The following is a 15,775-nucleotide window of genomic DNA, read 5'->3' as shown; positions in this document are numbered from 1 at the left end:
CCAACCTTGAGTGACAAAATTAAGGGACAGTGCCAAGACCCTGAGTTCAAGTCCCAGATTTGGCACCAAAAGAAAAAGGAAAAAAAAGTAGTAGAATATGAGAAGTTATTACAGAGGCCACACTTAGGTAACTCTGCTTACAATATGTTGCTATAATTGCTCTATTTTATTATTGGTTGCTAACCTCTTAGACTACACTTAATTTATATAGACTTTTTATCATATACTTTAGTATATATAAAGTTCAGTACTGACCTCCACTGAGAGTCTTGGAATATACGCCTTAGGGATTATGGGAGCACTGTACTGATGTAGGTGAGTGGTATTAGAGCCATTTGATAAAGAGCCTAAATCCTAGTGCACCATCCTTTTGTTTCAGGAAAGTGGCTTTCTTTAGCTCATTTGCTAGGCAGCATCCACTGTCTTACATAGCATGGTCATGAATTAACAATGAACCACAGTTCTAATTAGACTGCATTAGATACCACAAGTTAAGGAAGAGAAAGAGCAGGGAAGCATGTTCTAACTGTGCAGCCTCTGGCCCCAGCGGCCGGAGTCAGGACAGTGGTACCCACCACAGATGACAGCTTTGTGGGAAAACAGGTGCCTCACGCTGTTGACCCTGGAGAGAGAAAGTATGTGTTTTCCAGCACCACCTTCTGCTTGTGCTGTCAGAATAAGAAAAATAATGGCCCTGGCTTGCTCCCCCCACCCCACAATTTTATGTGAAATGATTTTAGTTTATGGCAATGAGTGCATAGGTAAGCATCTGCCTGCAGGCTTGTACCGGGAGTTAGGGAAGGATGAAAAATACAGCGGAGGATGTGAAATTGACTGTGAACAATGTGATTTATTAAAGATTGCTGTTGGTGCTGGTTAAATTGTGCACACAGCACCTAGCAAGAGGATGCTGCTCTAGATGGCAGAAGGCTCCCTGAGGGCGGTCTCGCCGCGTATTCCTCTGTCTGCCTCTTGAATCCCCTGGGGAGGTTCATTGCATGGCTGGGGTGGAATAATTGTGGCTTTGACAGTTTAATAATGGATCATCCAGGCACTGAGAACCTGTGCTTCATTGCAATGCCCAGGCTCTAAACTGAACACTGACCAAGACAAAGGCCGTAAGCCTGCTCACCATGCTTCCTCTGTCACCTGTTCTGTCTTTGTAAAGCCAGACACATGCATGGAGCAGCCCCAGAAGATGGGGTGATCAAGTGGGTGAGTGGTGGCTGAGATCTGGAAGCCCAAACCTGCTATGGCTTGCTAGGAGTAGGGGGATGGCACAAGGTGTAGAGACCAGGGATTTAAAAAGAGACCTGTCTAGGAAGCAGGGTCCTAGTCTGAGCCTTTCTGGCACATGGCCTATATCCTGTTACTGTGTTACTGCTGTGTGAGAGCCAGTGTCTAAGCATACCTGGGAGTTATACAATCCTGTGAGCCATGAGTGGCTTGACGACCAATTAGCCACTAAACCTTGCAGATGTGACTTTCTTTTTCTGGACCTTAGTTTCCATATCTGTGGGGAGTAGGAAATAAGACCCACTTCTGGACACTGGTAGTTTGGGCTTGGGATCCTAGCTACTCTGGAAGATGAGAGAGGTTCATGGTTTGAAGCCAGAAAGGGGGGGAAAAAGGTGCGAAATTCCATTTCCAAAATACTCTGCACAAAGCAGTGCTGGAGGCCTGGTAGAACTGTTAATAAGCAAACCCTGGTAACACCCTCCCCCAAATAATAAACACCACCACCTAAACCAACAAGGGTCAGTTCTTACTTTCTTGCTTCTGTCCATATCATCATGTGTTTGGAAGTGGTCCCTCAGTTTGTAGACTTAGAAACCCAGACCCCCTTGCTCTCCGTGTAGACCTCTCCTTCAATAAGGTGCACATCTCTCTCCTGCCCTATGGCTTTATTAAGGTGGGGAATCTAAATTTAGCCATAGGCTTGCCTGTTGTTGGTCATCGTAGTCAGACACTGCTCTAGACACTGTTAACTGAAGTAAATGGCTCTTGAACACACCTCATTAGAGCCAAGATGGTAGCCAGTGCCTTGGGAGTGTTGCCTGAGCTGACAGCAGAGTGTGTGTTAGACGAGGTAGTTACACAATTCAGCACCTCAGCTCCTCTTACACGGAAAGGATTGATTTCTTAATGGGCTCGGAATTTATGCTGATTCAGCAGAGGCAGTCTTCTCGCTGCAAAACCCACCCGGGTGGTGAATGAAGACCGAGCACCTCAGAGGCCTCCAATGAAAGAAGGCATGATTCTGGAATGCATAATTGGGTACTATGCTCAGCAAGTTCCCTTCTCCCTGGGAAGGAACAGGATCCATCATTACTGGAAAAAAAATTGTATTTTCTTGTACCTCTTTCTTGCACACTACAAGACAGCTGTAGTCTAGGACATTGAAACCTAATATTGTGGGACTGTACTTTGCTAATACCCATTGTCTCCTTTAACACTTTCATGTCTATATTTCTTAAATTTATTTTTTTGTTTTGTTTTGTTTTTTGCCAGTCCTGGGGCTTGAACTCAGGGCCTGAGCACTGTCCCTGGCTTCTTTTTGCTCAAGGCTATCACTCTACCACTTGAGCCACAGCGCCACTTCTGGCTTTTTCTATATATGTGGTGCTGAGGAATAGAACCCAGGGCTTCATGTATCTGAGGCGAGCACTTTACCACTAGGCCATATTCCCAGCCCCCCTTAAATTTATTTTTTAAATTATCCTTAAATAATATACAAAAGCATATCAATTTATGAGTACTATGCAACTTGATCCATATCATCCCTTCCATCATTCTCTTCTCAACCTGTCCCAACCCCTCTTATCTCCTCAAGTTACCTAGTTCCACTGAGTATGTACATTAAGTATTATAACTGTATTCAGTCATCTTTTCTACCCTCATTTGTCTGTCCCCTGTCCCTTTAAGTTCCATCTGCCCTCAGACAAAACCTTTTCCAGGTTCCTGTTCCTCCTTTTGTTAAATTGTCAGTTAATTGTTCAAAGGAATTATACCATGGTGATGCACCCCTGCATATATCATACTTTTTATCAACTTCCTTGAAAATTGATGCATGATCTCATTCAACCATGGAATACAGTTGAATGAATTTTTGATCTTTTCTAATCTTTATTGTTCGAGAAGATTCCTAATACCCTCTTTGCAGTCTATCCTCTCCCCCCAGTTCCAGGTAGCCACTGAGGGTCTTTGGTAATTATAAATTAATTCACATGGTACATGGAATAATACACAATATGCCATTTTGCTAATGCATTCTTTTATTGATAATAATTTTATTGTTGTAAATCATGCATAAGATAAAATGTATTTTTAACTGTTTCAAAGTACAGTTGGTGAAATTTAATGCATTTACATTGTTATGCAGCTGTCACTACCTTTGTCTTTGGAACTTTACCTTCCTAAACTAAAACTTTATACCCACTCAATTTCTCATTCTTTTTACTCTGCTGGCTCCTAGTAACCACCATTTTCTGTTCTGACTCTATGAATTTGACCTCTCTGCCAACTTCATCTAAGTGAAACCCTTTATTTGCCTTTTTTACTTCAGTTGATGTGATCTTTTCAGGGTTAGTCTGTGTTGTAAATTCATGTCTGAATTCACTTCACTTTTAAAAACGTATAGCCTTTGTACGTATAGACTATACTCTGTTTTCCCATCCATCTGTCCACAAACACTTCGCTTCCACATTTTGTGAAAAATTCTGCTATAAACATAGTTGTACAAAAATATCTCTCCTAGTTCCTTCTATCAATTCTTTGGGGATATGTATGCTGTAATTCTATGTTTATTTTTGGAACTTCCATATTGTTTTCCCCAGTGGTTGTACCATTTCACAACATTCCCTTTAACAAGGTTTTTCATCAGAACTACTTCTTGTCCTGATTATCTCCACTTTGCAGAAAATTATGTTTGGTTTTTCACAGCCCTGCTTGATGATGGTCTTTTCCTTCAGTGTCTGAGCCTCTGCCTTTTGTATCCTTTCAGACTAGTTTAATTGCCCAGAGCATTGCTCAGTCATGATAACCTCAGGTAAAATTACACTGTGATTTCTCTTAGCTAGCTCTGGCTCTTTTCCTCTGTGTCCTACCTGTTTCTTATTAGCTCTACTTATTCTACAACTCAGTAATAGTCTATTAGCATCTTCATGATGTAACTACTTACATCTCATTAATTCCATCGATTATACCACCCACATCGGTCCTCTTAATTGAATACTGGAGTTGCTATACATCCTACTTATATGCTCTTAGCTATCACCATCAGATCTGTCCTGTTAATTATATTACTCAATCTTTTGCAAGGGTGGTCTGACTTGCTAGCAGGCTGTTCACAATATCTTTAATCTGTTTTCCTATAATTTGCTTCAATCTACCACTTGTTTAGACCTTGTTAGGTCAAGGAATCAAAGTCCGATGAGAAGTTACATACATATCCAGGAATCCAGCTTTGAGGGCAGAGTATGGTGGGGGCTTTAACCCTAAAGTGTGCTCTTCAGAAGGATCAGTACAGTGTCTACCAGGCTGTATAGGCCACATTAATGGGACCAGGGGCGTCCATTGGGGATGCCCTATAGAGCCTGGATGTTAGGAAGTTGGATGAGAAGAGAGATCATGAAGAAAAGGTGAGCAGGGAAAGGCGGGTTCAGGGAGAAGAAAAGACTGCAGTGGTTGGCCAGTTTCTATCAGAACCAGGTCCTATTTTGCACTTTCTTGTTAAAAACTGACAAGCTTGCATGCCCGTGTATCAAAGCAACCCTCCGCATGTTGCCCGCAGGACAGTCCATCCCTTTGCATTTCAGCTTTGGGGGACCTGTTGTCATCTGAGCTCTGAGGAGGACAGGCCTCAGCCCACACCCACCTCTGCCAACTTAGGCTGCATCGGTGCTTGCTCAGCAGCTGCCTCCATCAGATCTGTGTCTGCAGAACACGAGGAAAAGGTGATGTTAAGGTGGAGGACAGGAGCAGGTGCAGCACCAGTGCTGAGGAAGTACTGGCTGGGTAGTGTGGATGGGTGACTACGTGTTAGACTCACCATCATCCACTGTCCTGTGGGGGACAGGAAAAGCTAAGGAGGTCCACCAGCCATTTGGCTCACTGTTTGCATCGCAAAGGCCAAGGGAATGTTACATGTATAATAGAAAGTGTGGTAGAAGCCATGCTTCTAAAGCATTTTTTCAGGGCATTACCAAATCTGTGGTGATACTTTATTCACATTCATTTTAAAATACATTTTTGTTTGCTTACTGTGGATTTCTCACAGCTCTTCCTGATGAAAGTCTCCAGCCTCAGCCTCTCAAGGACCTGAAACTATGGACATATACCATGATACTCTTAAAAAGAAACTGTTTTGAGAGCTTCCCCTGTGTAGATGGGGAAACTAAGGTCCTATCAAGATCTCACAATACAGTCAGGATTCTAGGAAGATCTCCTAACTGCCACGTAGCTGTCTCTGTAGATGATATGCATAATAAGAGTTGGGAGAGTTTTCACAGCCCACATTGTATGTGTATATTATGACCCATCTCTGTCTGGGCATCCTTGGGAGTTCTATGAGCTGGGCAGGGATGAGTCTTGAGAGCAGGGGTATCAGCGACAGCTGTGCTGTGTCCCACTCACCATTGGTTCACCTCGGCTGCTGGCCTCTGCATTCTGTGTTTAGCAAACACCCTCTAGAGTCTCACTCCAAACACAGCTGACATCCTGGAGCACTTCTTGTGTCTGAAGCACCTCCCCCTCTCCGCCCATCCTGCTCCTCAAGCCCACCGCCAGACAGGCATTGACTGGTCCCCTGACACATGTGTATGAGTCACAGCAGAGAGATTTGAAAGCCTGGAAGGACAGAACTCTCTAGAAGCTCAAAGAAGGTACATGGCTATCCTGGGTTGATAGTGTCACTTCAAATTCGTTGTCTGGAACCTCAGAATGTCTTCATTTGGAAATGGAGAGTTTTTAGGCATAACGAATTAAGGTACTTTATAGGATGTTATTTGGGATCTGGGACCTTTATTCTGGGTGGCCTTGGAGGGGAGAGAATACAGAAAAATGTATGGAAGATAGCCACCAAAGATGGAGGCAGAATGTGCCACGGTCAAGGGAAGGCAGGAGCTACTGGAAGCTGGAAGAGGCAAGAAAGGATCCTCCTCTGAAGCCTTCGCAAAGGAGGGAGGCCTGCCAACATGTGAGCTCCGATTGCTGCCCTCCAGAACTTGGAGAGAATAATATTTCTATCGTGTAAGCCATGAAGTGTTAGTTTATTTTGATAGCCATAGGTAGCACATGCACCGGCAGATATGAAGTGAGGTCACAGGGCTGATCAGGGAATGGAAGTGCTTGGGTTCCTCTGCTGCCCTGCTCTCTCTTCCCTGCAGGGCCTTCGGGAATTCTGGTAGCAAGTGTAAGGAGCAAGGTGATCTAGGGTTTAGGAGGAAAAGTAGAATTGGATTTCTCTGTCACCACTGATCAAATGCTGGCAACCCCTCCCCCCCAACTCTATCCCTTGTTACCATTACCTCTGCCTTCCCTTGCGAGCTCACCATACTCAGGTCTTTATGTCATTCCACTTGATATTTATGAGGGCACTAGTGGGATGCTGTAGCCATGGTTTTATATGAGAGACGTATTAGCTTTCTCAAGGTTACACAGTAGGAATGGTGGAACAAACTTGTGACTTTCTCCCTTTCCCTTAACTATTATGTTATAGTCTCACCATTCATATAAACAATATTAACTAATGGTTAACCCAACAAGAGGAGAGGCTGCCAGGGTTCTGAGAGCCCCCACAAGGACTTCCAACAGTCTTCTTCCTTCTTTTCCCTACCTGCCTCCTCTCTGCATGACAGCAATGTCACACCACAACTGCTCCTTGGATGGCCTTGGATATCTGGACTTTAGGAGGTTTCTCTGGTAGAATGTTTCTGTCCTTTTTGGTGTGATGAACTATTATTTGTCACACATGGTTCTGTTGAAATGTTCTTTGTATACTCCACTATCTAGCACTTACTATATGGATCATAAATCCTCCCATGTGTTTGTCTTTCCCAAGATGGAGTAAGAGTGCCTTGACCATGGACTGAGTCTTTTGATTTTAGCTTCTAGTATCTTCTGTAGCACCTCTGGATCTCTAAAGTCCTCCACAAAAGTTGAAATAAGTGAAATGCATAGTAGACATGAAAATCATTAAGTAACAAATAGTACAAATAAAAATACTAATTGGGCTGGGAATATGGCTTAGTGATAGAATGCTTGCCTAGCATGCATGAAGCCCTGGTTTCAATTCCTCAGTACCACATACACAGAAAAGGCCAGAAGTGGTGCTGTGGCTCAAGTGGTAGAGTGCTAGCCTTAATCAAAAGACACTCAGGGACAGTGCCCAGACCCTGAGTTCAAGCCCCAGGACTGGCAAAAAATATTAATTTTTAAAAGAAAGAAAAGAGCAGATACTGTAAGGCCAGTATTTATAGGGACACTTGCTGAAAACCTTTGTGATTTGTGTCCTCCTTTTTTTGTGTGCTCCCAAATGGAAATTCAATGTAATGGTCAATCCATATTTTGAGATTGACAAGACTCATGAACATAATTTTTGTCTTTTCTGCTTTAATCTGTAACTACATATTCTTTGAGCACTTACCCCATTTCTAAATGTGGTTGTGTTTGTGATAGTGTACCCCTCATTTTATGGTGCCCTCGATGTTACTGTAACACCCTACTTTCTGGATTTCCATTCAGAGTAGACTTCCCAGGAGACATGTGTCTTTTGTAGACCACACCTTGTGCTGTTTTTCATAATGGAATTTACTCATGTGAGAGGTTCTTCCAGGCATCTCTAACTGTTCTTCCATCTTTGTCTCTCCCGGCAGGCTGGCCATGGGTGACTCTCTCCGTCTTAGCCTTCCTGTACTGCTACTCCCACGTGGGCATTGCCTGGGCCCAGACATAACTATGGACTGATGCTGCTGGTCTCTAAGGCAAATAGTACTTCATCCTGACCTCCATTCCAAGATAATCTCCAAAGGATTTTCTTCTGCTCATCTTCTGTTGAAGACACCTCACTCCAAGACCCACAACTTGAGCTCTCATAGAAGATTTACAACCAGACAAACTGCTAACTTTGGGAACTTAGACTCACTCAACCACCCGTTGACTGTTGAGCAAGCAGAGGTCCAGGACAGAAGTGTCTTACCCAGCTACACACGGTGCCATTTTTGCCTAGAACCCAGTCCCATGGGCCTTTTGGGCTCCATCTCTTTTATTCAAAATGGACATGAATTGAACACAGCTTAGTGATAGGCCTGGGCTCAACAGGGTGGTATTTCTGCAACATACTGCTGGTATGTTAGTGACACATGTGCTCCCTTTTCCACACTTTGCATCTGGAGCTGGGGAACCAGCACGGACAGGTTAGCTTCTTACCTCAAGTGGAGGTAACAAAGCCATAGTTGTGTTTCTATCGACCTAGACACAGCAGAGAAGAGCAGTTCTGTAGTGTTCCGAGGAGCCCACACTCCTTGGACTCCAGTGATTTGAACTTTATCAAGGTAATCTACATTTGGATGCTTGTGCCTGAGATTTGCAGAGATGTATAGATATGGTAGTTCCAACAGCTAATTGTTTCTCAATAAAGAAGCAGAATTTTAAAGCCAGCAAATGCACGTATCCACAGATGGGTGCTGTCAAGCAGGCCATAGAAAGTAAACATGGCTGCCTGTGGCCTCATCTATTCTCTACCTAAATCCCAGTAGGTATCATAATACTGGCTACTTTATCATCAGTGGTTTATATTGCTTCATTTTGATTCAAATAAAATGAAGTCCTTTTTGTTGTTATTATGTAGGTAATTTGTACTTTCCTAAAATTAATTTGAAGCAAATGTTTAAAATCTAACCACGGTTATATACTTCAGTGGTTCATCACCACTGCCCCATCCCCAGTTAGATGCCAGACTGGCTAGTAATAGACACAAGCTCTAGGGAGCACAATATTTCTGTTTGGGCTTTGGATTTGGGAGGGGTGGGGAGGAAAGAAACGTTAAAAGTTTAAATCCTTAGTGTATCAAGTTTGGGGAGAATATATGGATGTCATTGGGTGACAAATATAAAGTTTATGTGGATCTAATACTGTCATCTTTGTTACATAGCATTGGCCTTGGATCTTGGATGTAATTATGAACTCAATGAAACTTGAACTACTAGCATGCAAGACTAATCATCTGACTGCCCTGTCTTCCAAGAGAGATTGGAGGGGCAGGGGCAGATCCTCATGACCTGGGATGGTCACACTTTGAGTTACATGTAGCAAAGTGTCTACTTTGTGGAGATCTATAAATAACACAAAGGATTTGGGGCTTTTCTAAAGAGACCATTTACATAAACACAGGTTGTTCATTTCTTAAACTATATTAAGAGACTCAGTGGATGTATTTGAACATAATAATCCTAACTTTCTTTTAAACCATGTGATTCACATGGCTCTTGGGACTTAGTAAATGATCACTGGGTTTAGCTAATTGAGGTGTGATTTACTAATACGTATGTATTCCAGGACCATTGTTTTCCTTAACCTCTTACTGCTCCCAGCTGTAAAATGAAAACAACAGTGCTTCTTCCTCTCTGCATGCATGTGAGCTAAAACCCCGGAGATGCTTTAATCAAAGATCCTTGAGGTGCGTGGGTGCACAGAGAGGTTCCTGCTGAGGTGCTTTAGTCATGTCATCAGCCCTTGGGAACCTTTAGGCTTGGTGCTGGGAAAAGACTAGACCTGGTTCCCGGGTCACTTCTTGCCCCAGGATTGTTTGACCTTGACCTGGTTCCACAGGCAAGCCCAGGAGCTCCAGCACTACTGTCAGGATAGAGATCAAGGAGGGCAGCAAGACATTTGAAGGTTACAAGCTTCAGTCAGGATGATTAATTCTTGGAACCACGCAAGAAGACATAAAAGTATTATATGTTCAGATTAATTTAAGTGACAATTTGTTCTATTAAAGACTAGGTCTAGAGAGAAAATATGTCCATTGTACTTGTATGATCCATGTATTAGGAGAACAGAAGTTTGGGAAGAGGGTACTCTCATTAAAGAAACTGAGACTGCTTACTTTGTTATAAGAAATTAACCATAGTGCAGTGATTGTCCTTTTAGATGACACACTAAGATATATGCATATATTAGGGGTTTCTTCAGCGTGGCCAATGTGAAAAGCCAATTTCTCCTCTATCACTGGCTTTAATGCACTTTGATGGAGAATCTCTGAATCTTTTATGGTGTGTGTGTGTGTGTGTGTGTGTGTGTGTGTGTGTGTGTGTGTGTTTAACTGGGGCTTGAACTCAAGGTCTTCCACTTTTGCTTGGCTTTTTCACTCAAGGCTGATGCTCTACTACTTGAGCCACACATCCTCTTCTGGCTTTTTTGGTGGTCATTGTGGATGGGAGTCTCAGGGATTTGTCTGCCTGGGCTGGCTTTGAACCACAACCCTCAGCTGACAGCATTTAAGCTGCAAATACCATGAGCTAGGATTACCATGAGTTTCTAACTGGTACCTCTCCAAATCCTTTGTTCTGGAAATGGTTTAATTTAAAAAAAAAAAAAAGCAAAAAAAATCCTATTTTAAAGAAATTAGTTAAATCCAATTTGGCACCCAAAATGCAGTATCTGTGACAGCTCTGCTAGTCCTTTTGACTAATTATCAAAGTCACAAGGAGACTTTTTTTCACCATTAAGGGGATTTTTTTTAATGCGATGCCCAGGGCTTTTTTAGGGGACACTTTTGAAATAACTATTAGTCAATGAGAATTCTAAATAATGTCATCCTTAAATTATTTTAATTATGCTTTTCTACAATGTAGTTAAATAATAGGGGAGCACATCATTAAAAATACTGTCTTCAGACTGTGGCCCTCTGGGATCAAGCTGAGGCCCGTGTTTGGCTTGTACCGCACAGCTTCCTCATCCCTAAATTAAGTTGCCATGTCTGTAAAAGGAGAAATGCCATTTATGCAATATGGTCCACTGGGCATTAAATAAGAACTGGGGATTGTGGTGGCTTGCCATGAGCAAGAAGCAATACCTATTAAAATTGTAACTGTTGGTATAAAGGGCTTTCGAGGCATGAATATTGTCTGACAACATCAATGAAGAAAAGTGTGGATGAAAACTCATATTATTGACACTCAATAAAAGATGCAGTCAGGGACACATTAATGATTTTTATACAAACTTCAATCCAAACTGTTCAGCATGAAAAGGTTCACTTCTAAGTGGGAGGCCAACCTGTGTGCTAGATTGCCTGTCATGTCATTTCCAGCGACGCTAGGTTGTTCTGGGAGCATCCTTGGCTCATTGTGATTTGTCATCTTCAGAACTCATGTTGTATTTTCTTTTCTTTTAGTAGCCAATACTGCAGTTTTGAGCTCACAAGCACTCTACCACTCAAGTCTGCCCTCCAGCTTCACTTTTCCCTCTGCTTTATTATATTTTTCTGACAGAGTGTTGTGCTTTTGCCCAGAACCACTCTTTGGAGAGTGATCTTCCCATCTCCACCTCCTACCTGAGACAACAGGTACTTACCACCGCACTCAGCTTGTATATTTTAGGAATAGGAGTCTTGTTGGTTCTTTTTTGGTCTAGGATGGCCTCAAGCCATACTCCTCCCATCAATGTTTTTCACATAGCTGGGCCACTACTCTTCACTGAGTTTCAAATGTACTTGCCCTTGTGGTGTGCTAGGAAGTGGGCCTTTAAGAGGGGACTAGGTTGTTAAGAGGAATTGGTGGCTTTAGCATGGAGCTGGGTTGTAAAGTGATGCTCCCCTCACTGCTTGTCTTGCCTCTTGGGCATATACACACTTGCCCTTCTGTTATGAAGCAGCTATCTGCCCTCACCAGACAAGGCCACTTCCCAGTCTTGAGTACCAAGTGCCTAAAGGAACTTCTCTTCTTGATACACTATCCAGAATTCCATCAAAGCAACAGAAATTAGACTTAGACACAGATTCTTAAATTTCTGTACATGTGTACATCACATACAGCTCTACCTTCCAGTCACATGGCCAAGCAATTTCATATCTGTTCATTCCCTTACCCAGTGGTCCTTACACATGTCATCTTGGTGTCTTGAGAATTATAAGTTCTCCAGAAATCAACACTCTAAGTTCTATCCCAGTCAGAGCTTTCCCAAAACTCGAAAAGGAACAGAAGCTATCATCCTTCCTCTGTTGTTAAGTTCACATGCCCAACTCAATAACTTAACAATTGTGTAAGAACATGCAAAAGCAAATATCATGTATAAAATAGTTTATTACCATAATAAATAAAATTAAACTTTTTTGTTACAAATATCATTTGTGCTTGTTTAAAAATGTTGAGAATCATCAGTGGAGGGGCCCGCGTGTTCCTCTTTACATTCCCAAGCTGCAGACTTACGGTGGAGTTCCTGGCAGCATCCTTGGCTGACCACAAAAATAGTATCAGCACATTTGCATTTCTGTTTATTCGTGCTCATTTTGGACAAAGTGACAGATGCAAAGGAAAAAAGGAAAAATAACCCAATGGAGGATTTGGCAGGACGCAATGGAAAGAATGTTAATATAAGGAGAAGCCTCAGGATGATGAACTGCTCATGACAAGTGTCCTTGTAATGAGATGGTACATGTGGACAGTCTCCAACTGATGCACACATACAGTGTCTGAATATTAAGAGAATACATTCATTGGGGGTGGGGATCGCTACTTAACACAAAAGCAGTTTCATCTCCTGAAACAAGAGCGGTGAACTTCTTGTTAAACAACGAATGGATCCACTGGATGACGCAGAAGTCACAGAAAGAAACACACACACGATGACTCTACGACAAGTTGAATGGCAGGTGGAAAGGACACCCACCAGGTGGGGCACCTGCAGGGTCTTCAAGTCCAGTTTTAGAGGCTGCAATAAGTCTGATATGCTTCACATGAGAATACCGTTTGTTTCACTTGAAACAAATGTAAGCAAGTTAATTCACATTGATTCTTCTGAACTATGGGAAGCAGGAAGGAGAACGTCTCAACTCCAACTCCTTTGGAGAGAAAACCCAGCTTCCTCTGGTCATTCAGTGCTCAAAGGACAGTGAAGGCCCCTCCACTGGAGGGCACAGGAGCTGGTGAAGGTGTCTCTGACTGAAGCGAGTGAGAAGGCAGTAGTACATGGAGCAATGGCAATGACTGACAGAAGAGAGGTTGTCCAGGGGCTGGGGCAAGCCCTCAGTAGGCCTCTTATTTAAGCTACACGAGGTGAGGAGAGAGGGAGGGGCATTGGTGGCTCCATCACAGCTGGAGTTCCATTCAAGGGTCTTAAGGCTAAACATCTTTATTGCAAAACAGTACAATCTATTCATCAAGTGCACACGAGCAACTTGTATCTCCACCGGGACTCCTAGTGGCCCAGAGTGTGCATGTGAGATGTGATGGTCAGTGCAACTGAGGAAATGAGGATCTTCCTCCAGTGAAAATTCCTAAAGAGTTCTTCTAGGCCCCATGGCAACCTAGACAAGTCTGGAAGTTGGCCTAATACGTTCACCCTCCGCCTGAGGATTTGGAAGATGAAGCTTGCTGCGTGGGGTAGGAGGTACGGGGAGTGTATATTAACTCCACCCCCTCCCCAGCTACTTCCCCTTCTGAAAAAGGAGAGTATCAGGAAAGAAGGGGCTGCTGTGTGGCCAAAGCAGCACAAAGGCTCCGAGAGAGGAGAACAGACCCTGGGAACCAGATCACAAAGAATCAAAAGGAGAAATGCATTTCCAAAAAGCTTAGGGGAGACTGTTGAAATAGACAGCACTCTTGAGCACCTGGCCAAGCTGCAGTGTGAATGCAATTAAGTTGCATCAATTATGCTTTAGACCAGTTTCGCAGCCAAATGGCCATCTCCCTTTTCTCCTTTGGCCATTGCTTTATGCCCAGTGGAGGAGCCTTCTGTGGGTATAGAGGACCACAGGGCACATTGCTGGAACCAATGCCTCTGACCCCAAATACACCATCTGATTGGCCATCTTGTTCCTTAGACTTAGTTCTCTCATCCAGTCCACCCCTCCCTCGGTAGGGGAGAGCATGTCAACAAGCCGCCAAGTGACAGAGACAGAGGCTCTCCTCACTTCAAAGCAGTCTGTCTGTCAGCATGGATGCAGGGACATGGAGCTTTTCTGGAGAATGACATTCAAAGAAAGGACTAAGAGAGACCAAGTAACCAGGAGTTACTAGACTAAACAGGAAATGATAAAACACATCATACATATCCCCTCCAAAAGAGAAATAATGTCTCATCAAAATCTGTATCTCTCGGCATAATTGTTCTGGTCTAAATGTTTGATCTAATACTTAGCAACTGTTCCCCCGTTTCTCTTTGGCTATCAGATCATGGTAGGTAGTGGAAGGTGCAGGTCAGAGATGCTTGAAGCTTTCGGTCCCCGCAGGAGTGGAGCGTTTGCTTGAAGGAACCTGCATGCAGCCAGGTGCACGTCATAAAAAGAAAAGGAGAAACAGAATGGCTCATTTAAAAAACTTTTTTCTTCTTCAGAGAAAAACAATATAACAAAAACTCCTTAAAGTCTACGGATAGAGAAGAATAAAAGCCACACCTGTGGTGTGTTTAACTGTCCCTACAGGAACTCATGTGGGTCATGCAACACTGAGTTGAGTGGGTTCCCCTGCAGGGTCTGGCTTTGTAGTCATTAACTCCATTTGCATTAACCCTGGAACGTATTCCTGAAGCTTTCTTCCCCCACATAAGGCTGGACTTCTGAGCCTCCCCAGCAGCTCTGTCCCACAGATCCAGATGCAGAGTGATTTCTCAACAGACAGCTGCCTATCTCAGAGGCGGCTTGCTACAGCAGGACCTGCCAACACAGGTCAGCGAGGCCCTACATGAGGTCTATCATGGAGGCACAGCAGAGGCAGTGAGAAGTCTCTAGGGGTGGGCGGCTCTGAAGCTGGGTGTCAGGGTAACAAGGGGTCTTGCTTTGCCTTAGGAGTGACAGGTACTAAACTTTAGCAGCAGGTTAATGAGCATGTTTGAGGGCAGGTAGCCTGGAATGTGTGGAGGTCTCTAGGAGTTCCGATATTGAACAGTCTCTCCCTCGAGGACCAAGCGGCAGCTCAAATTCAAGAAGCCAGAAGCCTCCTGGCTCCACCCAGAGCTACGAGCCAGCATGATTCCACTCTAGGTGGCCACAGGAAGTTAAATCTAACAATGTCACAGCTTGGGGTGTGTAGAGCCAGGTCTGTAGGCCTCATAACTGTGCACACCCTTGACTTTCCAGGGCCTTCTGTGTCAACACTACATAGACAAAGGCTAAGTCCTGGGATGTATCCCAGCCACTAAGCAGGATTAAAAGGGGGTTGGAGGAAGACAGGCCTAGACAGGCAGCCTTCAGAACACTGAATATCTTTGGTAAGATAAGAGTCTACGGCAGCAAAGCAACACCAGGCCACGGTGCCAGTGATAGGACCTCACAGAGCAACGCGGATAAATGTGACCTGGAGAAGCCCATGCTGACACCCACACTCCTAACCCTGGCTGCAGGTATGCATCTGGGTGCTCTCCACTTCCCCTTCTCTGGTATCACTGAGAACAGCCCACGCTGTCCCCTCATCTGACCTCAAGTGACTTAAAGATGTCTCTGAGCATCATGGGGTAGGGATTCAAATGGTGGCGAGGCAGCTCTGTGCTCATGGCTCTGAGCTCCACCTGCTCCGTGGGCTGCAAGTTCTACAGCCAACTCTCATGTCTTTACTGGGAC

At 43.8% G+C, this 15,775-nt stretch overlaps 1 protein-coding gene across 4 annotated transcripts in view; it reads left to right on the top strand.

Moving 5' to 3' along the window:
• Hhat (hedgehog acyltransferase) overlaps positions 1-10,288 on the top strand; it is a 214,032-nt gene extending 203,744 nt beyond the window's left edge. For 3 of the 4 annotated variants that reach the window (XM_048357276.1, XM_048357273.1, XM_048357272.1), the window contains one exon: positions 7,875-10,288. In XM_048357276.1, coding sequence (XP_048213233.1) covers positions 7,875-7,954 — 80 coding nt within the window. In that variant the 3' untranslated portion in view covers positions 7,955-10,288. The remainder of the gene's footprint in view (positions 1-7,874) is intronic. The other variant, XR_007212567.1, reaches the window with a different exon arrangement.
• Positions 10,289-15,775: the final 5,487 nt, after the last annotated feature.

The sequence above is a fragment of the Perognathus longimembris genome, chromosome 11, assembly GCF_023159225.1.
Source record: "Perognathus longimembris pacificus isolate PPM17 chromosome 11, ASM2315922v1, whole genome shotgun sequence".
NCBI lineage: Eukaryota > Metazoa > Chordata > Mammalia > Rodentia > Heteromyidae > Perognathus > Perognathus longimembris.
Note: the sequence above shows the minus strand (reverse complement) of the source record. Positions and strands in the feature narration are given on the sequence as shown.